At 38.3% G+C, this 24719-nt stretch overlaps 3 protein-coding genes across 5 annotated transcripts; 2 read left to right on the plus strand and 1 right to left on the minus strand.

Moving 5' to 3' along the window:
* The first annotated feature begins 2151 nt into the window (after positions 1 to 2151).
* On the plus strand, positions 2152 to 7957 carry LOC111645789 (uncharacterized). The gene is made up of 4 exons (XM_087170669.1): positions 2152 to 2298; positions 2956 to 5550; positions 5932 to 6049; positions 7414 to 7957. Exons 2-4 carry the CDS (start codon positions 3030 to 3032, stop codon positions 7658 to 7660), a joined length of 2886 nt encoding a protein of 961 aa, XP_087026795.1. The 5' UTR covers positions 2152 to 2298; positions 2956 to 3029; the 3' UTR covers positions 7661 to 7957.
* Positions 7958 to 11137: 3180 nt separating this feature from the next.
* On the plus strand, positions 11138 to 18378 carry LOC111645790 (uncharacterized). Of its 3 annotated transcripts, none has more exons than XM_087170667.1 (4): positions 11138 to 11750; positions 12183 to 14714; positions 15520 to 15637; positions 16859 to 18378. In XM_087170667.1, exons 2-4 carry the CDS (start codon positions 12194 to 12196, stop codon positions 17097 to 17099), a joined length of 2880 nt encoding a protein of 959 aa, XP_087026793.1. In that variant the 5' UTR covers positions 11138 to 11750; positions 12183 to 12193; the 3' UTR covers positions 17100 to 18378. The 3 variants fall into 3 exon arrangements, with proteins under 3 accessions (XP_087026793.1, XP_087026792.1, XP_087026794.1); XM_087170666.1 differs by having other exon boundaries at positions 11138 to 11648; XM_087170668.1 differs by having other exon boundaries at positions 11138 to 14714.
* Positions 18317 to 20692, minus strand: ccl20b (chemokine (C-C motif) ligand 20b). The gene is made up of 4 exons (XM_023395080.2): positions 20507 to 20692; positions 20085 to 20190; positions 18948 to 19022; positions 18317 to 18833 (listed from the first exon to the last, which is right to left on the minus strand). Exons 1-4 carry the CDS (start codon positions 20586 to 20588, stop codon positions 18764 to 18766), a joined length of 333 nt encoding a protein of 110 aa, XP_023250848.1. The 5' UTR covers positions 20589 to 20692; the 3' UTR covers positions 18317 to 18763.
* Positions 20693 to 24719: the final 4027 nt, after the last annotated feature.

Below are 24719 nucleotides of genomic sequence, written 5' to 3' on the forward strand. Positions count from 1 at the left end.
GCTGCGTCATCTCCTCTGTAGGTGGATGTATGCACATACAGTAGATACTGAGGCTGTAATCCAGCGAACAGAGCCAGGACCGCAAGAGTTTCCTTTCCCAACTGAGACCTCTGCTGGCGACAAGCGAAGCTGATGATGGTTATTGTGAAAGAGAGCAAGAGGAGGGCGTTAAGCTCTGCGACTACTGGAAACAAGGGGCAGAGACATGAGATTTGATGCAATGTGTGTTTTGGAACTTTAAGCTGAAAGTTGCCAGACAGTTTTTTGGTAAGGAGACCTGAGGAAAAACACCATCAAAGCAGTGTGGAAATAAAATATTGTGCAAGTTTTTCTAAGTCTCCAAGTCTTTTTCTAAGACTCTTCTTCCTGGAAATAAAATGAGGAGACTGATACAGCTCTCATGTCCATACATTACACATATTCAGCTGCTGATCACAAATGTAGAAATCAAGATTTCATCACCTGTGAACACCATTGCCCCATGTATCCGTGCAGAACTTGTGAAATACTGGGGAAACTATTATTGCTTCACATGTTCAATTATTTTGATGCTGTTTAGGGACCAATGACTTTGACCACTTGAAGCTATTAAAAGTTTTCACCTTTAAAAGCAGGGGGGGGGGGTGACTCATCTTCTTTGAGGGTCACCTGTATTCTTACAGTCATTGCTCACAATCTTAAGTTTACAGAAATGTTGTAACTGACACAATGACACACGAATCATTTACTCAGTCAAGGAACTAATGATTAAGTTGAAAAGGGGATTCGAGAATATGTAAACACTCATAAAAAACCATAAAGTTGGCAGCTACGAGATATAAAGGGAAAGTGGAAGGTTTAATTCCCTAAATAAATCACGCTCTTATTCTGTGACCACATGCAAGTGTAGATGTGATACATCTATAGTTTTAGACATTACCGAGGATCATATATATTCATTTATGAAAGAAATCTCCCATAGAACGAGAATAACTACAGTTGATTTAGACACTGTGATGGAAGATCAAAATCTGCACATACGTGGTTAGGAAGAAAAAGGTTAGCAAGTAAAAACCAGCAATTCTTTTTCTATTCATTTCCATCAGATGCTAAAGTGTAAAACATTTCACTGATTGCAATATCGCATGTTTCCCAGACATCTCAGGCGGGGCTTTTTCTGAAGCAAGGTTGAGTCACTGTTGTATGATGTAAACTGGCCGCACGGAGAAGTAAACTTTTCCTTCAGTGACATCATTTGAAATACAGTATATATGAAATTGAAAGGTCTCTTTGGGTTAAAATTTTTTTTAACTCAAGCGAGTGGGTGCCATCTTTGAGTCCAGTTCCATCAACTAAAGCAAAAGTACCTTGAAATGTAACTTAAGTCCAGCATTAATGTAAATGTACGTAGTAACCTTCCACCACTGCGTCGATGTTTCATTTAGATGCACAATAGGAGCAAATACACGATGCCATCTTTAATGCCTAAACCCCATCTCTTGTGAACGCACCTTCAGCATTACGCTGAAAATAATCACCATCAGTGTAATTACAAACGGTCAATTTGCACCTGTTCACTAATTCACCTCTTCCCAGCATTGTTTAAATGAACTTGAGTAGTAAAATGTATCAGTCCATATTTTCTCCAGCTGTAGGTACTATAACTATAAAGTGGCAGAAAAGAGGAAGTGCTGGTTTTGTCAGACTCTTGATTCGTAATAATCATTATCGGGCTTTTTAGAGGAAGTGGTGAAATTCACAGCATTTGTACAATGTGTAAAAGATTAGTAGAGATCAGCCTATGAATGTTCATAAAAGGTAATTGACATTAACATTTTAGACATTTGTATTTGTTGTATTTGTCTATTGTTTTTCACAGAAATGTATTACTGTATGTCAACACACTGGCACTGCATTGTAAAAATACATAAAAACAATATAGTTAAGTTTCAATAAAATCCAAGTAGATGATGGTGAATTCAGCATTCTGAAAACACTAACAAGATAATTATTTTATCATACATATTTAACATGTCTTGAATATCTTATTAAATGCTGAGAGGCTTGAATGAACTGTAAATTTCAAAGATCCCCCACCCTGTAAGCTACTCTCACTTCCTCAGTTGATCCATGAAAAAGAGAAGAAATGCTGAACTGAGGAAAGCTGTAGAGCCACAGAGCAAGACAAACTATTTTTCTCATGCTCACTGGATATTAAAAAGGATATTTTCATTTCATTCGAACAAAGGAAGATAATTAAACTACAAGATCCTGTGGATTGGAGATCAGTGACGAAGCAGCTCTTCTTTGTTTGACGCAGTAAGTATCAGAAACTGTTATTCGTCCTTCGTCATATTGTTTAGTAACACTTTATAATACAGCCTGGGATTTACAAGGGTCAGAGTCAGTTTTGTCGGTTTAGATTTGTTTAAGTTGTGCATTCATGTAACTGGGTTAGATAAGCCTTCAGATCTCTTCAGATTTTAAGAATCTTTGGTCTGAGTCGCAACAAGCTTTCCTCTCTCCCAGGTGCCACAAGGAATCTACCGAGTTGGATCTGAGCTCTAATAACATCAGCAAACTTGGACGTGACGATTCCACCAATCAGACAATGCTTACAGTTCAACCTTCATCAGAATTCAATCAAATCTCTAAAACAATGTGATTCCAAGGACCAACCTCAACAAATCTTAGCCAACTACTTTTGAATGGGAATGAACTTTGCCATTTTAATTTCATCACAAATAAAAGACTGACCTGCTCCTACTGACAGTTGAGTGTAGTGGAAGAAAACAGGACATTTTAGAGGAAAAGTAGAAGAAATTATGTACAAAACTTAGTGTTAAATTGTAGAGTTGGAATTTTTTCATACTGCACCAAAATATCATAATTTATTATACCATTATAGTTTTTGAGCATTTGTTGTGTATTACCGCTTCTGATGGCCTTTATGTGTCTGTTTCATTTCATTTTCAGGATTATTTTCTACAGTTTCACTGGTTCCTTACTGGTTGGGCTTCACTTGTTTGTTTTTAAGGGATACTTTAAAAATGGGTCCTGGAGTGAAAGAGAACGAAACAACAGCAACAGAAGGAAGAAAACAATTTCAACTCATCATTTTTCTGTGCTTGGTGAATATCAGCAGTTTTGTTGTTCCAGTCAGAGGATTTGCAATGAAGAATTGTAAAATCAGTTACAATATTGCCATATGTGTCCAGAGTAAACTCAGAGCTGTTCCTCAAGATATTCCCTCAACAGTAAAAGGTTTTGATTTGTCTGCAAACAAAATTTCAAGAGTAAAAATATCAGATTTCAAAAATCTACCAGTTTTGACAAAATTAGAACTAAATCGCAACTTCATTTCGCAGATAGATAACGGCGCCTTTGCCAATCTGATTTCCCTCAAGAAGTTAAATCTAAATAATAATAAACTTGTTGAACTCAGAGAGGATCTTTTTAATGGTTTGAGCAACCTCACCGAGCTCAGGATTAATGGTAATCGCATCAGAGCTGTGGCGTCCACGTCTTTCAAGTCCATGATAAGCTTAACGTTTCTGGACATTTCTCAGAACAAACTGCACGACATAAGAAAAGTTCATTCAATAATACAGCATCTGCCGCAGCTACGAGAGTTGTACATTCAAAAGAACGGTTTTACCACTTTTCACTCGTGGGAACTGACAAACAGCTCGCTACAACTTAAATACCTTGATTTGTCTCGGAATCCTATGACAGTTTTTCAGATCACTGCAGATGTTTTACCAAATCTGACCTGGTTTAACGTCGGTGGCTCTTCCCAGAAGATGAGATGGGATGTGCATAACAAGACCTTCTTTAGTCGAGTGTCTACTCTAGACATTACCGGGCTTCAAATGTCTTTAAATGACATGAAAACATTACTAGAGAGCGTAAACTCCTCACTAACGTGTCTGAGGATGAATGCAATGAATCATAACTTCGCAGCGCTCATCAACATTTCCTGTTCCATCCCAACATTGTCCAAACTGCAACTCCGCAATTACAAACTCAGCTCTGTCAGTTCTAATTTGATTAAGTTGTGCATCAATGTAACTGAGTTAGATTTAGCAAAGAATCAAATACAAAACATCAGTGACAACACCTTCAGATCTATTCAGAGATTAAGGATCTTGGACCTGAGTCGCAACAAGCTTTCATCTGTTCCAGCTGCCACGAGGAATCTACCGATTCTTCAAGAGCTGGATCTGAGCTCTAATCTCATCAGCAAACTTGAATGTGACGATTTTGCCAATCAGACGATGCTTAGACAGCTCAACCTTTATCAGAATTCAATCTCAGCTCTAAAAGGCTGTGTTTTCAAGGATTTAATACGATTGCAAGTTTTGAAGTTGCAGAGCAACCAAATGTCCGAGTTACATGGTGCTTTCAACAAACACCTGCCAAATCTACGCCAACTGCTGTTGAATCAGAATAAACTCACTGCCATTAAACATGGAGAATTCAGGGGCTTACAGTCCCTCCAGAACTTGTCATTACATCACAATCAAATACATCAACTTGAAATGGGGTGTTTCATTGGATTGATGAATCTTACCGATATTCAGCTACAGGAAAATCGTATTAAAGAGGATGAAATAAACAAAGGTAGTTTCAATGATCTGATAAATTTAAGAAGATTAGAGTTGAGGGACAATAACATTAGATATGGAAACAATTCAACTTTGCCTAATGCACCATTTTCTCAGCTGTCCCGTCTGGACACATTAGGTATTGCTTTACAGCATGGCAAGGGGAAGTCTTACTTGCCTCACAACTTCTTGCAAGGTCTCACAAATCTGCGGGTTTTCAATACGAGGAACATTCAACTTTTAACCTTGCACAAAGACACGTTTATTTACACACCTCAACTGCAAGAACTTGACATTAGCACAAATGAATTTAGGGATCTCTCTCCAGAGTTGTTTTCCCCAATTCCAAACCTTAAAAGTCTTTACATATCTAAAACAATTCTTGGGTCTCTGGAGTTTCTTGTAAATGCCAGCCTTTCCAAACTGGAGTTCTTGCAGGCGAGAAAGAATCAATATTCAGTTATCAGTGAGGAAATAATAAAGTCCGTACCAGCTCTTGTTTATGTGGATCTTCAGGGGAACAGTTTCAGGTGTGACTGCGATAATGCCTGGTTCCTCCAATGGATAGAAAACAACAACCAAACACAAGTTTTTGATGCCTATAACTTTACCTGCAACTACCCTGTGCACCTTAAAGGCAAGGAACTGTTGGAACTTGACATCAGCTCCTGCTCAGTAGACATTGAATTCATCTACTTTATCTCCACCACATGTACTGTCCTACTGTTTATGGTGGTGTCCTTCACCTACCATTTCCTGAGGTGGCACCTGGCCTATGCCTACTACCTCTTCTTGGCTTTGCTCTTTGACACAAAGCACAAAAACAAGCAAGCTCCTAAACAGTATGACGCCTTCATCTCCTACAACACTCATGATGAGCCCTGGGTCGTCCAAGAGCTGCTGCCCAAACTGGAGGGAGACCAGGGCTGGAAGTTGTGTCTGCACCATCGAGACTTTGAGCCAGGTAAGACTGCTGTTTACACCAGCTGTTAAATTAATGCCTTTCTTTGCTCCAGCTGAGCTTAAATGAGCAATGGGAGGCCAACAATGCAGCTAAAATAATGATACTATCAAAAGAGACAGAGTGTATGGTAGAGTAGAGGTTTCTTGATTACACTGAAGAAAATTGTGTTGTTCAAGACACGTAAAGCCATTCATTTCCTATCTGTAAGAAGCTGTAATCTGGAAATCAGTATACACAAGAGTATAAGCCATTACATTGTGTACTTTCATTTATACACCAGCAGGTGTCACCATATTACTTTTTGTGCTGCACTCTCAGAGGAACTCATGACGAGAAAAGTGATTTTGGTTTTTGTTGCTGACTGTTTTACCTTTACCTCAGGTAAACCCATCATAGACAACATCACAGATGCCATTTATGGAAGCAGGAAGACCATCTGTGTGATCAGTCGCAGATACCTTGAGAGTGAGTGGTGCTCCAGAGAGATCCAGGTGGCCAGGTAATGTCTCAGCTGTGTGATACATTAAGCTGATGTTAATCATCTATGCTGATATTGAATTAATATCTACACATTTAGGGTTATCAGATCTTAAAAATATCTCCAACACCTTGTTGTAACCGTCACCTTGAACACTGCAGTAATACACATCTTAAACCCAAGAGATCTTCAATTTCGAAAATTGATTCCCTGTTAATGCAAACTCAAACATTGCTGGTGCAGTGACGTGGCTATAATAACCCAAATTAATGAAAACTTACACATGATTTGGCAAGGAGGGAAAAATAAACCAAAAGCAGGAAGTGACACAGGAACACAGCAGACTGTGCATGACCTGACAGTCCGGATAGGATTGGGGCTGTCTTAAATCATGAGAGATCTGATGAGGAAACTGGGATCAGGTGTGTGAATGGGTGGGAAAGGTCAGATGATCAGGAATGAAGGGAAAGTTAGGGGAAATTGGTGGCTGGCTGAGGGAATTGCAATTGATGGAAATTTCCAGGGAGCACCAGGGACATGAGGAAGTGAGGATGTGGTTGAAGGCAAAGCAAAATAAGCAAAAGACTGGAGCAGGATTTGTGACTAATTCAAAATGGAAACGAAACCTCAGAAACCACCCAAGACAGCAATCAAACTGAAAAGTCTGGTTTACATGATTTTATAAGTTTCACAGACATGTAAGGTTAAGTAAGACTGACATGTAATAAGAGAGAGAATCTAGGGTTGTTGTTTTTTTAACTGACAAAAACATTACTACATTAAAACAACTTCAAGTCTTTAGCAGAGAAATTAAAGTCTTTTCAAATCTGATGATCTGAAGGCAAGTAACAGAAGTGATGCACCTCACATCTTGGGTCCTTACTCTTCTCTATTTAGCTTGTAGACCTGCGGTCTCTAAACATGCGGTCCGCAGTGGGACCTTCTTCTGCTTCTGCTCTGCTAAAGTGTTGCTCACGCTACGCTGTCTGTGTAGAATGATAATAACCAAAAACTCTTGCTTTCTTTCTCAACACGTCATCTCACATCATGTCACATCACATCAACTAATCACTGACTAAACTTTGGTTTAGTTTAAGCTAACGCTAGCCACAGCTAGGCCTATCACGCAAGCTAGCTTTCATGTGATATAGCCTCTTAGTCTGGTTAAGAGTCCTACATCAGATTACAAAGCTAAAGTTAAGGAGCCCCCCAATGGTACCATTTTGTAATTAGTGGGATTTTAGCTGTTTTCATGAAAATTACACATTTTTAAGGAATAATATTAGTTTATAGTAAAACGGATGTCAGAAAGTCAGATGCAGGTTATGTGGTGACTGTGTTTCGCTTTTGTACGTTCTCATCAATCCTTTGTTTCTCCCGTCTAGCTTCCGTCTGTTCGACGAGCAGAAGGACGTGCTGATCATGGTCTTTCTGGAGGACATTCCCACCCATGAGCTGTCTCCTTACTACCGCATGAGGAAACTGCTGAAGAAGCGGACCTACCTGAGCTGGCCTCGAGCCGAAGAGCACACGGAGCTGTTCTGGGAGAAACTCCGCCAGGCTCTGAAGACCAGAGACGATCCGGGTGAGGACATCTTCCAGCTCACTGTGGTGGACGCACACTGGCAATAAGGAAGTACAGATGTTTACAGCTGTACAGCCAGTATAGTTCGCTGGAGTCATTTTGGACTTTTGTTCTTCTTCTTTTGTTTTTGGCTTGTTTTAGGGGCTGCCATTACTTTTTATTACCACATGTTGAACATTTTTGAATACTTCTGCTATTTAAAGCTATTTATTCATCACCAAGCTTGAAATAAACAGCAATAACTGTATCTGTAACTGCTGTCTTACCTTAAAACAGGCATTTGTCCATCAACTGTTTCTGTGCAAAACTATCCACCACTTCATTAAAACCCAGAGATCTGATGACATTGCTCCATGATAATAGCTAATTATGAAAGTTTTCCTCTTGACATATTATTTTCCACCCCTTCCTTTTGAAGTTTGTGCAGTTATGACACAACTGCACACGTTGATCTCAGTTATTTTGGTTTGTTTGATATTTGATGATATTGCTCGGAAACCTCATACTACTGCACACACACCAATTTGGGAACTTATGAGTAAAAATAAACATACAGTCTGTATTATTTTGTAACCAGGTGGAACTCATTAAGACCCTAACCTCGCAGAATTAAAACAATATACTTCCCACCATGGAAAAAGTGTTCATGATTGTGAGCTTTAGAAGAACCAGTCTTTTTTTTGTGGGGCGCTCGTATTGTTGTCATTGTTCGCAGTCTTTACAATTTACAGAGAAGTTCATACCTGCCACAGTGACACTATGAAACAAAACCACTCAATCATTTACTAATTTAAGGAACTATTAGAACATAAAATAGACCAGGAAGTGAAAAAGGGATTAGAAAAAACATGAACTTTCCCACACTGGAGGGGCCATGCTAAGCTACAGAGGGAAAATGGACAATTAATACAATTAATAAATTACTAATTAAAAAATTTAATGGCTTGTCTTATTCTGTGAGCACAAAAGGATGACATATTTCTACACATGTACAAGAATATTACATATTTTTATACGTTATTAGATATTTTATACATCAATATGTGAAGTCATACATAGTGATGAGAATAACTAAACCACAGCTGATTAATAAGGACACTGTGATTCGAAGATCAAAATCCAGAACCACACTAAAGTGGTCAGAAAGACACGTTTTGACATCTAAAAAAAAAGTCCTTCTTCCTCCTGTTATTTTTACCAGATTCCAGCTACAGCCTGGAACATTTTGCTGACTTTTTAAGAGTACAAATAAAGTTTCTTTTTCCTCAACAACAGAGGTTGGGTTTCTGTTTTGTAAAGTTAATGTTCCTTCAATGATGTTAATATTAACATAAAAATAGGTCCACAATTAACCCTGTAAAGCCCACTGTTGCAATATTACAACATCACGTTTAACCTTCCTAAAAAAAGATCACACTTTCATAGTCAATGGGTCTTATTGTTTATCCTCACAATGCTATTGGATAGAATACATGTTTATATGTCTGGCCATCTGTCCATGAACTCACACTACCTGCGAACTTTTCTCTGAACTCATCTCCTTGTTTTCACTGGACTGGATTTGGCAAGATTCAAGTAAGTAAACTACCTGAAATATTTTTTTGTGTGTGTTCATTACAATGTGTAGAACATGTAGATGTTAAGTTATTGTGGAAATCATTTGTCAAATTTGATTTTGAGCTTGTTGAGTCTATGCTGCAATTTTACAACACTGGGTCTTTGCGCTAGCTACAATGGCCTGTGCACCTGACACAGCAGCATTTAAAACTCCATCTGCATCTAATCAGTTTAAAAATAACTTTCTTCCATTTCATAATGCCACCAGCACTGAGATATCATCAATACACTGTGACTCTACACTCTGTGGACTCTAACAACATTTAGTTTTGTAAATAGAAGATGTAGATTTGTAATCTAAATTTTATCCTATGTTTTTTTACTACTAAATGACTATTCATAAAGAGGGAGCGTGTCTATGTTCCCACAGCCCTATGTTCCCACAGCCCTATATTCCCACAGCCCTATGTTCCCACAGCCCTATGTTCCCACAGCTCTAACCCTAACCCTAACCCTAATTTTCAAAAATTTCTGTGGAAAAAAAAGTTCTAAGAAATGTGGGAACATAGGGCTGACCCCCATAAAGATATGACTGTTGTGTTTTATTATTATTGACAGTGTATACTATTATGGGGCTAAACAGGCAGTCAACCCTGTAAATGAAGCCTGAGTTGTTCTGTATATATGTTCAGACAATGTGAGTACAAATACAGAAATCCTGCTCCCACTGAGGCCCAGTGTTGCAATATTACAATGTTTTCCTAAAAACTTACCAAAACGTTAAAAAACACTTTTATTTATTATTTACTCCTGCAACAACATCTGAAAGGTGAAAAAAGTTTTTTCTCATTTTTTTCTATGTCTGGGTTTTACAGGGTTAAAGACATAACTGGTCATAATACTATATACTCAGTAAAGACTTGACATGCAGAGATTTCTGGACTTTTAAAAGTTGCTGCAGCTCATAGGCTACTGTTCTGAAAAACTAAAAGAACGTTTTTGGGATTTCAGAAGGACCAAAGACAAAAAGCTTCCTTGTCTAGCAGTAAAAAAAAAGACAAGAAAGCATGCTGAAATTCAAATCCAATACTTAAAGTTCCTATAATCGATATTTTATATTTAAAATGGATCATTTAAGAATGATAAGTGAAAGGTGATGCTTGTAGTGATCAAACCACAGAGAATTATCATTTTATATCTCAACTCTACAGAGCATTTTAGCATCTTTCAGATATTGTTTTGGTCCTCTGGCCTAAAACGTCACTATTCTGGTTCACACTACGTTCATGTTTTGTAACGCATCTCTTTTGCCACACTTACATCTGGTGTCCACACTACTCTGGATTTCAAGTACCTAAAACGGAGACTTTTGGAAAAGTTGCTGACCCCGTTTTAGTCTGAAAACTCGTCGGGTTGCGCTGTACAATGTCGTAGAAACCCATGGTCACTCCCTGATAAGGTTTTATCAGCCTCGACAGTGGTGAAAGCAACAAGAATGATGAAGGACAAATGTAACTGGCCTTGATATCTTTGTCAGCAGCTGTTGCGCAGTTTGTTGTTCCTCTTTTCTGGCGATTTTAGTCTGTAATTATGTTTAACTTATGCTGCCAAGAGGATTGCTGCCAAACTTAATTTGGTTGTGAAAATAAAGAATCTATCTATCTATCTATCTAATCAATTTGTGCAATTAACAAACTGCTGATTTACGCTGTTTACACTGGCTCATGCTTGCCCAGTGGACATGAATGGTCATGTAGGCTATGTTTGGGTTTTCAATTGCGTTGGATGGACAGAGATCATTTCTGCACTCCTAAAAAGATGAAGAACCGCTGGTCTAAATAAATAAATTAAATACTCTGTGAAAGCATGACATCATTATTGTCAATCAGGTTTCTATAAATGATATTTAAATAAAGTTACTTATTATAAGTAAAGCATGCTCAGTATATTCATTGATGCATACAAACTGTAGAGAGTTAATAAAATTTACTTTTTGTGTCTATATTTTATCTTGGTGTGCGGGTACAGTATCTAGAAGTTAGCTGAGAAGTGGAAGTGTATGGCTATTACAGGACTGTCTCTTTGCTAGATTGCAGAAGTCATCACTGGACTTTTCGGAGGAAATGAAAATAACCACAGCTTCATGGTATGACACAGAAAGAGAAAATAAAAGAAGAGAATAGAGGCCAGACCAAGAATCTACATCTACATGTTGTATAATTGACCACAAGTATTTACAGAAATGCATTAATGTATGTAAAAACAACAGCGTCCTGTAACAGGGATGATGATGACTGTGAATTCAGCATCATGATAAAAATAAACAAGATGAGTCCTGCACAAAACGAACTCAGGAATCGGAACATCTCAAACGGCGAGCAACTCTCACTTCCTTCAGTTGATGTATGAAAATGAGTAAAGCGATGACTTGCAGACGAAAGGTGTTTAAGCCGCACAGCAAGACGAACACACTGGGTGGTATGTAGACTGACATTTTATTTGAACAAAGGAAGATAATTAAACTACAAGATTCTGTCAGTATCAGATCAGAGATTAAGCAGCTTTACTTTGTGCGACGCAGTAAGTATCAGAAAATATTATTTGCCATATGCTCATGAGGATAATTCTAACTCTTTGGTTTATTTGGTAACGCTTTAAAATGCAGCCTGTGATTTACCGGGTAATTGCAATGTCGTTTTCATTTTGTCACAAATAAAATAAAAAAGGATTTTAGAGGAAAGATAGAAGAAAGTAAGACAACAATGACATTTTTAAATTGCATTTCTAATAATATTAAGGAGGCTGACTGAGCTCACATCTTATATGGTGATCATTTATTGTAGTGTTGCAAATTTTCTGTGTTTATTGTGTGTTACTGCCTCTGTTGGCCTTTATTTGTCTGTTTTTATTGAATTTCAGCATTGATTTTTGCAGTTTTTATTCACTGATGGGAGTAATCACTGAGAAATTGCAATGCCTTATCGGTTGTACTTCACTTGTTCTTTTTAACAGAGATTTTAAAAATGGGTCCTGGAGTGAAAGAGAATGAATCAACGGCAACAGGAGGAAGAAAACAATTTCAACTCATCATTTTTCTCTGCTTGTTAAATATCAGCAGTTTTGCTGTTCCAGTCAGAGGATTTGCAATGAAGAATTGTAAAATCAGTAATGATATTGCCAAATGTGCCAAGAATAAACTCAGCGCTGTTCCTCGAGATATTCCCTCAACAGTAAAAGGTTTTGACTTATCTGCAAACAAAATTTCAAGAGTACAAGTATCAGATTTCAAAAATCTACCAGTTTTGACACAGTTAGATCTAAATGACAACTTCATCTCGGAGATAGATGACAGAGCCTTTGCCAATCTGATTTCCCTCAAGAAGTTAAATCTAAATAATAATAAACTTGTTGAACTCAGAGAGGATCTTTTTAATGGTTTGAGCAACCTCACCGAGCTCAGGATTACTGGTAATCGCATCAGAGCTGTGGCATCCATGTCTTTCAAGTCCATGATAAGCTTAACGTTTCTGGACATTTCTCAGAACAAACTGCACGACATAAGAAAAGTTCATTCAATAATACAGCATCTGCCGCAGCTACGAGAGTTGTACATTCAAAAGAACGGTTTTACCACTTTTCACTCGTGGGAACTGACAAACAGCTCGCTACAACTAAAATACCTTGATCTGACTCATAATCCAATCACACTTTTTCAGATCACTGCAGATGTTTTACCAAATCTGACCTGGTTTAACATCGGTGGCTCTTCCCAGAAGATGAGATGGGATGTGCATAACAAGACCTTCTTTAGTCGAGTGTCTACTCTAGACATTACCGGGCTCCAAATGTCTTTAAATGACATGAAAACATTACTAGAGAGCGTAAACTCCTCACTAACGTGTCTGAGGATGAATGCAATGAATCATAACTTTGCAGCACTGATTAACATTTCCTGTTCCATCCCAACATTGTCCAAACTGCAACTCCGCAATTACAAACTCAGCTCTGTCAGTTCTGATTTGATTAAGTTGTGCATTAATGTAACTGAGTTAGATTTAGCAGTTAATCAAATACAAAACATCAGTGACAACACCTTCAGATCTATTCAGAGATTAAGGATCTTGGATCTGAGTCGCAACAAGCTTTCATCTGTTCCAGCTGCCACGAGGAATCTACCGATTCTTCAAGAGTTGGATCTGAGCTCTAATCTCATCAGCAAACTTGAATGTGACGATTTTGCCAATCAGACGATGCTTAGACACCTCAACCTTTATAAGAATTCAATCTCAGCTCTAAAAGGTTGTGTTTTCAAGGATTTAATACGATTGCAAGTTTTGAAGTTACATCACAACCAACTGTCCAAGTTACATGGTGCTTTCAACAAATACTTGCCAAACCTTAGACTACTGCTATTGGATGAAAATAAACTCTCTGCCATTAATTATGGAGAATTCCGGGGCTTACAGTCCCTCCAGAACTTGTCATTACATCACAATCAAATACATCAACTTAAAATGGGGTGTTTCATTGGATTGACGAATCTTTCCAATATTCTGCTCCAGCAGAATCTTATCACAGAAAAAGAAATAAACAAAGGTAGTTTTAATGATCTGATAAATTTAAAGAGATTGGACTTCAGGGAAAATAGAATTCAATATAAAAACGATTCAGCTTTGCCTGATGCACCATTTTCTCAGCTGTCCCGTCTGGAGACATTGGCTATTCCTTCACAACACCGCAGGCTGAAGTCTGACTTGCCTCGCAACTTCCTGCAAGGTTTGACAAATCTGCGGGATCTCGATATCGGGACCACTCAACTTTTAACCTTGCACAAAGACATGTTTATTTACACACCTCAGCTGGAAAAACTTGATCTTAGCTCAAATGAATTTAGGGATCTCTCTCCAGAGTTGTTTTCCCCAATTCCAAACCTTAAAAGTCTTTACATATCTAGAACAATTCTTGGGTCTCTGGATTTTCTTGTAAATGCCAGCCTTTCCAAACTGGAGTTCTTGCAGGCGAGAAAGAATCAATATTCAGTTATCAGTGAGGAAATAATAAAGTCCCTACCAGCTCTTGTTTATGTGGATCTTCAGGGGAACAGTTTCAGGTGTGACTGCGATAACGCCTGGTTTATCTGGTGGATAGAAAACAACAACAAAACACAAGTTTTTGATGCCTATAACTTTACCTGCAACTACCCTGTGCACCTTAAAGGCAAGGAACTGTTGGAACTTGACGTCCGGTCCTGCTCAGTAGACATTGAATTCATCTACTTTATCTCCACCACATGTACAGTCCTACTGTTTATGGTGGTGTCCTTCACTTACGATTTCCTGAGGTGGCACCTGGCCTATGCCTACTACCTCTTCTTGGCTTTGCTCTTTGACACAAAGCACAAAAACAAGCAAGCTCCTAATCAGTATGATGCCTTCATCTCCTACAACACTCATGATGAGCCCTGGGTCGTCCAAGAGCTGCTGCCCAAACTGGAGGGAGACCAGGGTTGGAGATTGTGTCTGCACCATCGAGACTTTGAGCCAGGTAAGATGTCGGCTCTTTGCATCGGCGATCAAATACAGGCTTTTCTTAGCTTTTTATAAGCCATGTGAGCGGCTCTAGAGATGACAATGGCAGTGTGTTGAATGCTGTGTCAATCTACTTCTTTGATCCTGAAGGAAATATCTGAATAACTATTACACTGATTGGCCTACAGTTTGGTACAGTCAAGGTCCCCTGGGGATGAATCCTATTCTCAACAACTTTTGGAAGGATTGCCATGAAATTGTTGAAGACGTTCATGATCAGGTCTTCAGATCAGATTTTCATATTGAGCTGTAGGGAATAGTTTCAGTTTTAGCCTGCTAACATGTTAGCCTGCTTAACATCATTGTGAGTATTAGTGGAAAGTAACTAAGTACATTTAGTTAAGTGCTGAACTGAATTACAAATTTGATTTAATATGGAGATCCTCTAAAATACGACACAAAAAATTTAACTTTCTAGAATTCACAAAATGATAAATCGTTTCATTTTTTTAATGCAAAAAATTTCAGCTTCTCAAATGTTCTGGGTAATTGGAATGGGTATTCATCACTAATTTCCTCCATTTTACAAACCAAATAATGAATGAAATTAGTAATCATTCGCGTTATACAAAATAGTTTAGACCTAGCTCCACCTCAAGAGTGTAGAGTACAAACTGTTACAGATTTTTTTCTTATTTTGTGCTTTCATCTATACTTCAGCAGGTGTCACCATATTACCTGTTGTGCTGCACTATCACAGGAACTCATGAAGAGAAAAGTGATTATGGTTTTTGTTGCTGACTGTTTTACCTTTACCTCAGGTAAACCCATCATAGACAACATCACAGATGCCATTTATGGAAGCAGGAAGACCATCTGTGTGATCAGTCGCAGATACCTTGAGAGTGAGTGGTGCTCCAGAGAGATCCAGGTGGCCAGGTAATGTCTCAGCTGTGTGATACATTAAGCTGATGTTAATCATCTATGCTGATATTGAATTAGTATCTACACATTTAGGGTTATCAGATCTTAAAAATATCTCCAACACCTTGTTGTAACTGTCACCTTGAACACTGCAGTAATACACATCTTAAACCCAAGAGATCTTCAATTTCGAAAATTGATTCCCTGTTAATGCAAACTCAAACATTGCTGGTGGCAGCAGGAAGTGACACAGGAACACAGCAGACTGTGCATGACCTGACAGTCCGGATAGGATTGGGGCTGTCTTAAATCATGAGAGATCTGATGAGGAAACTGGGATCAGGTGTGTGAATGGGTGGGAAAGGTCAGATGATCAGGAATGAAGGGAAAGTTAGGGGAAATTGGTGGCTGGCTGAGGGAATTGCAGTTGATGGAAATTTCCAGGGAGCACCGGGGACATGAGGAAGTGAGGATGTGGTTGAAGGCAAAGCCAAATAAGCAAAAGACTGGAGCAGGATTTGTGACTAATTCAAAATGGAAACGAAACCTCAGAAACCACCCAAGACAGCAATCAAACTGAAAAGTCTGGTTTACATGATTTTATAAGTTTCACAGACATGTAAGGTTAAGTAAGACTGACATGTAATAAGAGAGAGAATCTAGGGTTGTTGTTTTTTTAACTGACAAAAACATTACTACATTAAAACAACTTCAAGTCTTTAGCAGAGAAATTAAAGTCTTTTCAAATCTGATGATCTGAAGGCAAGTAACAGAAGTGATGCACCTCACATCTTGGGTCCTTACTCTTCTCTATTTAGCTTGTAGACCTGCGGTCTCTAAACATGCGGTCCGCAGTGGGACCTTCTTCTGCTTCTGCTCTGCTAAAGTGTTGCTCACGCTACGCTGTCTGTGTTGTAACTGTCGCCTTGAACACTGCAGTAATACACATCTTAAACCCAAGAGATCTTCAATTTCGAAAATTGATTCCCTGTTAATGCAAACTCAGACATTGCTGGTGCAGTGACGTGGCTATAAAGACCCAAATTAATGAAAACTTACACCATTTGGCAAGGAGGGGAAAAAAAACAAAAGCAGGAAGTGACACAGGAACACAGCAGACTGTGCATGACCTGACAGTCTGGATAGGAGCAGCTGATTGGGGCTGTCTTAAATCATGAGAGATCTGATGAGGAAACTGGGATCTGGTCCTCATCCCTCTTTGTTTCTCCCGTCTAGCTTCCGTCTGTTCGACGAGCACAAGGACGTGCTGATCATGGTCTTTCTGGAGGACATTCCCACCCGTGAGCTGTCTCCTTACTACCGCATGAGGAAACTGCTGAAGAAGCGGACCTACCTGAGCTGGCCTCGAGCCGAAGAGCACACGGAGCTGTTCTGGGAGAAACTCTGCCAGGCTCTGAAGACCAGAGACGATCGCAGTGAAGACATCCTCCAGCTCACTGTGGGAGACAGACCGTGATGAAAAGAAACCGTGAACCTTCCTGTACGAGGTTTACAGCCAGTGTAGTTCACTGGTTTATATAACTGAGACTGCTGTTTTTTGACTAAATATTATAATAAGATAATATATAAGATTTGTGACATTTAGAGCTCACTGACTCTACGGCCTGAGGGCTGACTAGTCACTTTAATCAGAGCAGCTGCACCTACTAATCAACTGAAATGGAAAATCAGGAGCCACAAGTTGAAATGTTTCCGTACAAGCAAACTGGAAATCCAAGTTATGATTGAGTACCAGAAATGTGTTTTTTCCATGTCGAAGTAAAGTCAACTACCAGTGTAACCTGTCGCAGTCTGGATGTGACACAACCTGACAAGTGTGGGAAAAGATGATTTTAACAACCATAAAGCAACTTATGGTGACAAAAGTAGAAAATATGGCATGTTAAGGAATTAAATTTATCTCATTTGATAACAAATACACCTTAGTTTTGTTTTCACTGTGCATCAAGCCATTATTTAAAATTATTATTACTTTTAATACTGTTTTTATTATATTGCTGGCTATTTGCCAGAAGCTCACATTTGTGTCCGTGTGAAATATCTCAACTGCTGTTGGATGGATTGTCATAATTATTTTTTTAAGACATTCATATTTGTCCAATACTTTGGTTTATGATCAAATATGTGCAAAAGTAATGACATTTTCATCACCTGTACTTTGTGTTCAGTGCTAATTAGCAAATGTTAGCATGCTAACGTGCTAAATCAGTCTGTAACCTTCTGCAAATTATTACACGGAGCAAACAGAAATGCCGCATTTCCATCATGTTTTTGAATTTGTTTTTTATTGTTTGAGCTTTAATTGGTGCTTTTTTTATTTTCATCATCTCATTGCACCTTTTTCTTCTGAAATGTTTTAATGGCACCCATCCAGAGAATTTGCACTTTTCTGTCCTCAATAATTTTATTGCTTCAAATTTCCTTGCATTTCTGATCTTTAATTTAACTTCTGATGCTGATTTATTACTGTACCATAAAATGAAATTTGCAATGTAAAGTATGTGTTCGTACAAGAGGAGTTAACCTTTTAGCACAGCTTATTTTTAATATATATGCATATATATATATATAGTATATGAAAAATAAAAACCTTTATGTCAAGTATTTTTTAAATGTCATAACATTCAAGGTTGTATCAAAAATATGAAAGGACCAGTTCAGACATTGTCAATATTGATATTAACATGTTTTATTAATGATCTCTCTTTTAAATATAAATGACAATCAAACCTTCACATTCAGTGGGAACACAGTGTGTCATGCTGCATCTCTCGGAGCAAAAACTGTTTGAGTTTTAAACATAAACTCAATTCAGAAGATTTAAAAAAAAAAACTGTTTTCATTCTTCTTTTTCTTTTTTTTAAGCACTGTAACTACAGCTTAGTTTACTTGGCTTAGTGAATGTATTAAGCATACTACACTTTTCTGTTTATAAAACAGAACAAATATTAAAAATGTAATACAAAAATAATATATAATATAATATAAAATATAAAATAACATAACAGTCCCTTTTACAGTAATTTAAAGTTATTAAAGTGTGGAATGTGATCAAAAACACAAGTGTATTTTCCAGTCTCAGGAACGGGTAAATAGCAGAGTTATATGCTGAAGACATAATCAGTTTATGCTGATCTGGTGGCCAGCAATCGTCTCCTTGGTGATCTGACCCTTCCTCTTTCTCATTTCACTACAAAGAAAAAAAGAAAACAGAATTTTGAATTTGGTTTAGTCAGAGCCGTTAGAATATCAGATGAATATACTGTACAGAAAAATCTACATTAAGGGACATGTTTATACTCACTCCACATACGCCATCCCTTTCCTGGTCGAGTCCACGGAAGGGTCGGCACACAAAAACCTCCCCGGAAGGTGGAAGCTGTGGGATCCAGGAAGAGAGTGGGCAATGCATTTAATTACACTCCAGATACAGTTTCTCCCTCTGTGTGGTCTCATTCCAGATTGTGTATTAACCCCAGTGTCTCTTGTACATTACTGCAGTTTGACCTCAACACACACACACACACACACACACACACACACACACAAAATCCGAACGAGCTGCTCTCAGAAAGTCCTGACATGTGGAATTCCACAGGTGATTTTCAGTTATACTTTAACTACTGGGGAACCACTGCTGGGGACTGGGGCATAGTTTCAATCCCAAAGCTAACACACTCAGTCTTACAGAGAGCCAGTTTTCTGACAGCGTGGCAAACACTGAATGGCTTAAACACACACTTCATCTTTCATTATACTGTAACAGAAAGCAAGTGGGGGCGAAAAAGTCCATCACTGTCTGCAACCACATGTCAGATATCATGATTAATATTATACTATTTTATTTTTCAGCCATTCAAAACTTGAAATTACTCAGATGTGCTGCTACATGTGTATTTTAGGTCTATTTTTGTTGCTAATGTTGTAAATAACTTTGCACAACGTTACTCAGTTAACAATGTTAATCCATATAATGCATTTTACCACACTGCAATAACTTCTATCCAAGAAGAGCCGCAACTATTAGTCAAATAAATGATTAGTCGATCAAAAGACCATCAATCAGAAACTATTTTCACAACTGATCGAACATCATTTTTTGAAATACAAATACTCCACATTTGTTCTCAAATGTGAGAATTTGTGACTTTTCTTGGTCCGATTTTATAGAAAAATTAACAATTTGTTTAATTTTAAACTGAAACAAAACATTTAATGACATCACCTTCTGTTCTTTTAAAGACCAATCAGGAGATTAATTGATGATGAAATTCATCATTCATGGCAGCCCTTTATTTCTAAATATTACTGCACACTTTGTAATGCACAACTGTCCTAAATTGTCTATCGAATATAATTAATATAATCACTTTAAGTATCACAGTTTCCACCGTAATGCTCGTGTTATGTAGCGTGACGTCAGAGTGGACCGTTAACTCACATGATGGCGTTGATGTCGCAGGAAGTGTTGATGTTCTGGATGGTGTATCCCAGCAGCCGCGTGTATGGCAACTGGCGCCGCCTGGTATACATCAGGCAGCAGCTCGCTACAAATACACACATCAAGACAAATTGTAAGCGAAAATACACAAGTAGCGACCTTGTCAAACATAAAAGTTTAATTTGCTTCTTTCTAAGCCTCATTAAACTAAACACTATAATTCTATATATACTCAGTTTGTTTGAGCTTTAACATTTGCAGACTCTACATGTACTACAATAATATAAAGCTGAATGTAATATAGGCCTACAACTTTTCCCATACTCTCTAAATGTACTCTGACAGTGAAGACAGAAAACATTCAATACTGTAGAAATCCAGGATATTTCACCTGTATTAGCAGCAGAAGCTGAAGGACTCACCTGACTGTGCGCAGCCGCTGAAGGTGGTGAGGATGATGAGCGTGCAGAAAACTGCCAGGAGACACACTTTGCTGGTTCCCATGTTTCCACAGTTGGTATTCTTGCTGTGCCGGTCTGTGTCAGCATGCAGGCTGTAGTGTAGTGAACCTGAGGGGTTTGAGCAAGAGTTTGACAGACACAGCGTTGCACTGGCTCCTTAAGTAGGCGGCTCTGGGATTTTCCCCCTGTTGGCCTGGAATGTGTCTGGGTGCGAGCCAGGAAACAGAGGAACCTGCTTAGCTCCTGGAGGTGGGAGGAACTTTTCTACTACATCAGAGCTGGCTGTAAGTCAAATTTGAAGTGGCTATGAAATCAATGTGAAAACATGGTGACAATCTGCTGTCGGTTATCGCAGGTTTAAATCACTAATATGAAGACTTGTTTGCAGTGAAGCTTGACTTAACCTGAGAATGGACTTTCCTGAGGGTCGACTTGAGTTTTGCCTTGAGTTTTGACAATTCAAGCAAAAATAAAAACTAAATTAGACAACACTCTTTGAATAATAACACACTTTGATTACATAGTAATATGATTAATACACCCTTTGACAGAACGTAGCAATGTGAAAAAAAGTATTATTTTATGGGGTTTTTTGGCTCCCTAAAGGCTAGAAGTTCATTAATGCAGCTTTAAAGAGTGGGTAATGTTTTAAATATTTGAAAGGTCAAATAACTAAATTGTTACTCAAATGACTTGCGATGACTCTACTGGAATATGTGAAATCTGGAGAAAAAAAAAACGCCCTTCCACTTGAGAAAGGTGTCAGAGGTGATACAATTGTTTAAAAAGTTTATCTCAGGAGCAAAAACTTGAGATAAGTGCTCACTGACTAAAGACTGGAAAGATAAATAAAGGCCTTTGTTGAAGAAAGTACCTCAGTTCCATCATCACATGCTCTCATTTAGCAATCTATCTGTTTATCAGTTGGATTCTTGCTGTTGACGTCATCCATTGTCAAATCCGGGTTTTGTGAGGATCTGCTTCCTGAGGATAGGTTCATCTGCCTACCAGCATATTTCAGTGGTGGAGTGGTACATCATTTTCATGTGCCACAACTTACCATTAGTGTGAACATGAGCTTGACACATATGCATATATTTCAGTGTTACGTAGGTCCTAACTACTGTACATATTGACTCATGGCAAAATGCACTGGTGCAAAATGCAGTTGAAAAACAGTTAACCCAGAGATCTAAACAAAAAAAAAAACTAACTTTTCAACCAAATTCAACCAAATTTAGTCCGAATTTGACTCTTGACCAGCAGCTCTTCACATCAGTGCTTAACAAAGGTTGGATTAACCAAACAGGCAAATTGGGCGAATGCCATATGGGCCCTGACGGCTCTGTTACCACTGTTCCCACCGGAGCTGATCTTCTTTTCCAGAATCATTTAATTCAATTCAATTAATTGGTTATAATACCCATGTCAATACAGGGTGGGTGGTGCACTTTCATTGTTTGCTTCCTTATCAAAGGGATTATGAGATGGTAGCAATGATTAATTTTTTCATGACGTGCACAGGTGATTATGTGCTGCGCCTTGGCAGGTTTGATAGCACTTCATGGTTTTAGGGCAGGTGGACAGGCCTTGAAGGAGATGCATTAGTTTAGTCTGTACCATAAAACAACATGTGACCTTTTTGATGATTATGCAAATGATTACTGAAAGAGTCTCAGCCTTTGCTGACTTTAACCTTTTTTAAAAAAAAAACAAAAAAACGTCTCTCCCTTTCCCCTGGATTCCCTCTGTAGACACATCTCCTGTTGGTTTGTTTTACAGTCTGTTCTTGCAATACAACAACCACATTTTTATCAACGTGTCAACTGCAGTACGGTTACTGTTGGAAATATATCATCATCTATTGCAAGTATTCTTAATTTTGCTACTTCTTTTTACCTTAATTGCCTCCATTAGCTGTCAGTGTCAGTGTCAGGGTCAGTGTCAGTGTCAGTGTCAGTGTCTGTGAGTCGACCACGCGGAGCAGCGCGCCAAACACAATAACTAACTTCCCGCTGTTAAGGAACGGTCACGCAACAGGCCTACGAACCTGGGGCAGTCCTTTTCCTGTGCCTGGGCAGACATGAGAAGGATGAATAATATTTTAACCATTTCCTGACTCAAAAGTATATCTCTTAGCAGGAGCAGGCTGGAATTTTTTTACATTTCACATCAAAAAGAAAAGAAAGTCATTTGGAAAAGTCGTTTTGATCACAATGGCACATACTTCTCTCAGGATACGCATTTCATGAATCACTTGCTGCTGCTCTGGTGCAGCCGCTATAATTTCCCAATGCAGCTACGTAAACATTTAAATATTAACAGTCAGTTCCTCCTGAATCATACACCAATTCCACACTCTTCCACAATCATTTCCTCTGAACACATCTTGCTCATGTGAATATTATGTGAGTAATCAGCAGCGTGTGATTTGATTTGCCACACTGACAGTGTTTTCAGTTGCCACGGAGACAGCAATAGTGGTTCATTTCAAATTGACCTGGTGATAGAAATATGGCAAATTGCTTTTGTAAGAGAACTTACAATAAGTGCAGATAAGGTTTTCCAATCCATGTTTTGTGTTTTTAGGCTTTGGCACTAGAACATGTTCTTATTCCCAGCTACAAAATGCCAAATGACTCTGTTTTGTTTTTTTTCCCAACAATATGTATGAGTAGTATGAGAAGTATGAACTGTTTCCTGCTCTTTATTTGACCCAAACTCCCATAATTTTCCGTATAATTTCATACTTAACTCGAGGAATACAAACACAGTAAATGAAGGATTAGTGTGATTTTTAATGTTCCCATGGAAATGGAGGCTGGAGGATGTCGTCATCCGGCCCTTGCTGCAGTCCTGTTTGCAATTAATAAGACATGTGCAAACTCCAGGGAACAGTTTGACCTCATCTCTTTATTTGAATTGTTTGACGTCCATGGAATGCACAAGGTTACTCAAACGTTCAAATCTATTTTTAACCACATCCTTGAGGAGCTAAAAATAGCAGCTCTTAAAATAGTTACAGATAATCAAGGTGGGATTGTCCAGATGTGAAATCATGTCGACAGTCCTGAGCTGTGTTCTGCAATTTCCTCGTTGGTGACGCAACTGCAGGAGAAACATAACACACGGAGATTATGGCGCCATAATGTGGCATGTGTACAGCAATCCCTCAGTTAACCCCACGAGTCTCAAGAGTCTTTTTATGAGCTCATGTTAGTTGAGAGATTTCCACGCTGCTCTATGCGTTGAGGAAATTAACTACTTTCTTGAAACAAACCCATATTTATTCATTCCTGTCGAGGTGAGTGTGTCGGCTGTGTAATGATTATCTGCTTTATCAGCACGGAGGTTTGGCATTGTTGACTGCTGCTCTGGGTCACATTACACAAAACACGGCATCAAAATAGAAACAGTTAATGCTTCATTTACCTTAGCCTATTAAAGCTGCACTAATCAATATTCTCATATCATAGGTCAAAAGACAGATAAGTCCAGAAAATATTTACTGCTACATTTAAAAGAAAAAAAAAGAAAAATGATTTATACATTACAGGTTCGGTTCGGTTTTGGCACAAACACAACTTGGTTCGTTTTAGGAAAATATTCGGGTCAAAATAAGTACTTGATTGAGGTTATAAATAAATTGTCATGGTTTTAAAATGCATGTTTGGAAATGAAAAAAACAATGTTTTCTTGAAGCATGACAACTTAAGAGCAAGATATTTACCTCAGGCGACGGTGGAGACCAAAAAAAAAAGAGATAAAAACACCAGGTCAAATTATGTGTAAACATGTGGAAATTTGCATTTTCTTACAAATACAATTTTTTTTAGGTGATAATTCATCACTGGTGTTTTTACAGCTTGTCTTGCTGCTCCCAGGTGGCCAAAAACAGAAATCAACTGATACAGCTTTAAATCTCCATGTCTCTGCAGTGGAACATTTAACATTGCAGCCACATGTTGTTGAAACCCAAAGAAACTTTATCTTAAATTCTAGTAGAGATCCTAAAGTTTCTAAAGATACCAAATAAGTCCAGCTGAAATTTGGGAAAATGTGTATAAAATGGTATTTAATGCACATTATGGTTTCAGTGAGAGGCTCAGGTTCGGGTCGAGAGGGGCCGGAACAATAGTAAAACCAAATCAAGTTACATTATATGACTCACTGC

This window comes from Seriola lalandi, unplaced genomic scaffold (assembly GCF_002814215.2).
Source record: "Seriola lalandi dorsalis isolate HSWRI2012SDOR001 ecotype SW California unplaced genomic scaffold, Sedor1 jcf7180002054956, whole genome shotgun sequence".
Taxonomy (NCBI): domain Eukaryota; kingdom Metazoa; phylum Chordata; class Actinopteri; order Carangiformes; family Carangidae; genus Seriola; species Seriola lalandi.

What these genes read in the sequence shown, in the direction of transcription:
- LOC111645789 (XM_087170669.1), top strand. Translation starts at nt 3,030, where the DNA reads ATGGGTCCTGGAGTGAAAGAGAACGAAACAACAGCAACAGAAGGAAGA. An exon ending in CCATCGAGACTTTGAGCCAG is followed by an intron (nt 5,551 to 5,931) that starts GTAAGACTGCTG and finishes CCTTTACCTCAG; the next exon opens with GTAAACCCATCATAGACAAC. An exon ending in AGAGAGATCCAGGTGGCCAG is followed by an intron (nt 6,050 to 7,413) that starts GTAATGTCTCAG and finishes TCTCCCGTCTAG; the next exon opens with CTTCCGTCTGTTCGACGAGC.
- LOC111645790 (XM_087170666.1), top strand. Translation starts at nt 11,576, where the DNA reads ATGAAAATGAGTAAAGCGATGACTTGCAGACGAAAGGTGTTTAAGCCG. An exon ending in CAAGACGAACACACTGGGTG is followed by an intron (nt 11,649 to 12,182) that starts GTATGTAGACTG and finishes TCTTTTTAACAG; the next exon opens with AGATTTTAAAAATGGGTCCT. An exon ending in AGAGAGATCCAGGTGGCCAG is followed by an intron (nt 15,638 to 16,858) that starts GTAATGTCTCAG and finishes TCTCCCGTCTAG; the next exon opens with CTTCCGTCTGTTCGACGAGC.
- ccl20b (XM_023395080.2), bottom strand. Translation starts at nt 20,588, where the DNA reads ATGGGAACCAGCAAAGTGTGTCTCCTGGCAGTTTTCTGCACGCTCATC. An exon ending in TGCGACATCAACGCCATCAT is followed by an intron (nt 19,023 to 20,084) that starts GTGAGTTAACGG and finishes TGGATCCCACAG; the next exon opens with CTTCCACCTTCCGGGGAGGT. An exon ending in AAAGGGATGGCGTATGTGGA is followed by an intron (nt 18,834 to 18,947) that starts GTGAGTATAAAC and finishes TTTTCTTTGTAG; the next exon opens with TGAAATGAGAAAGAGGAAGG.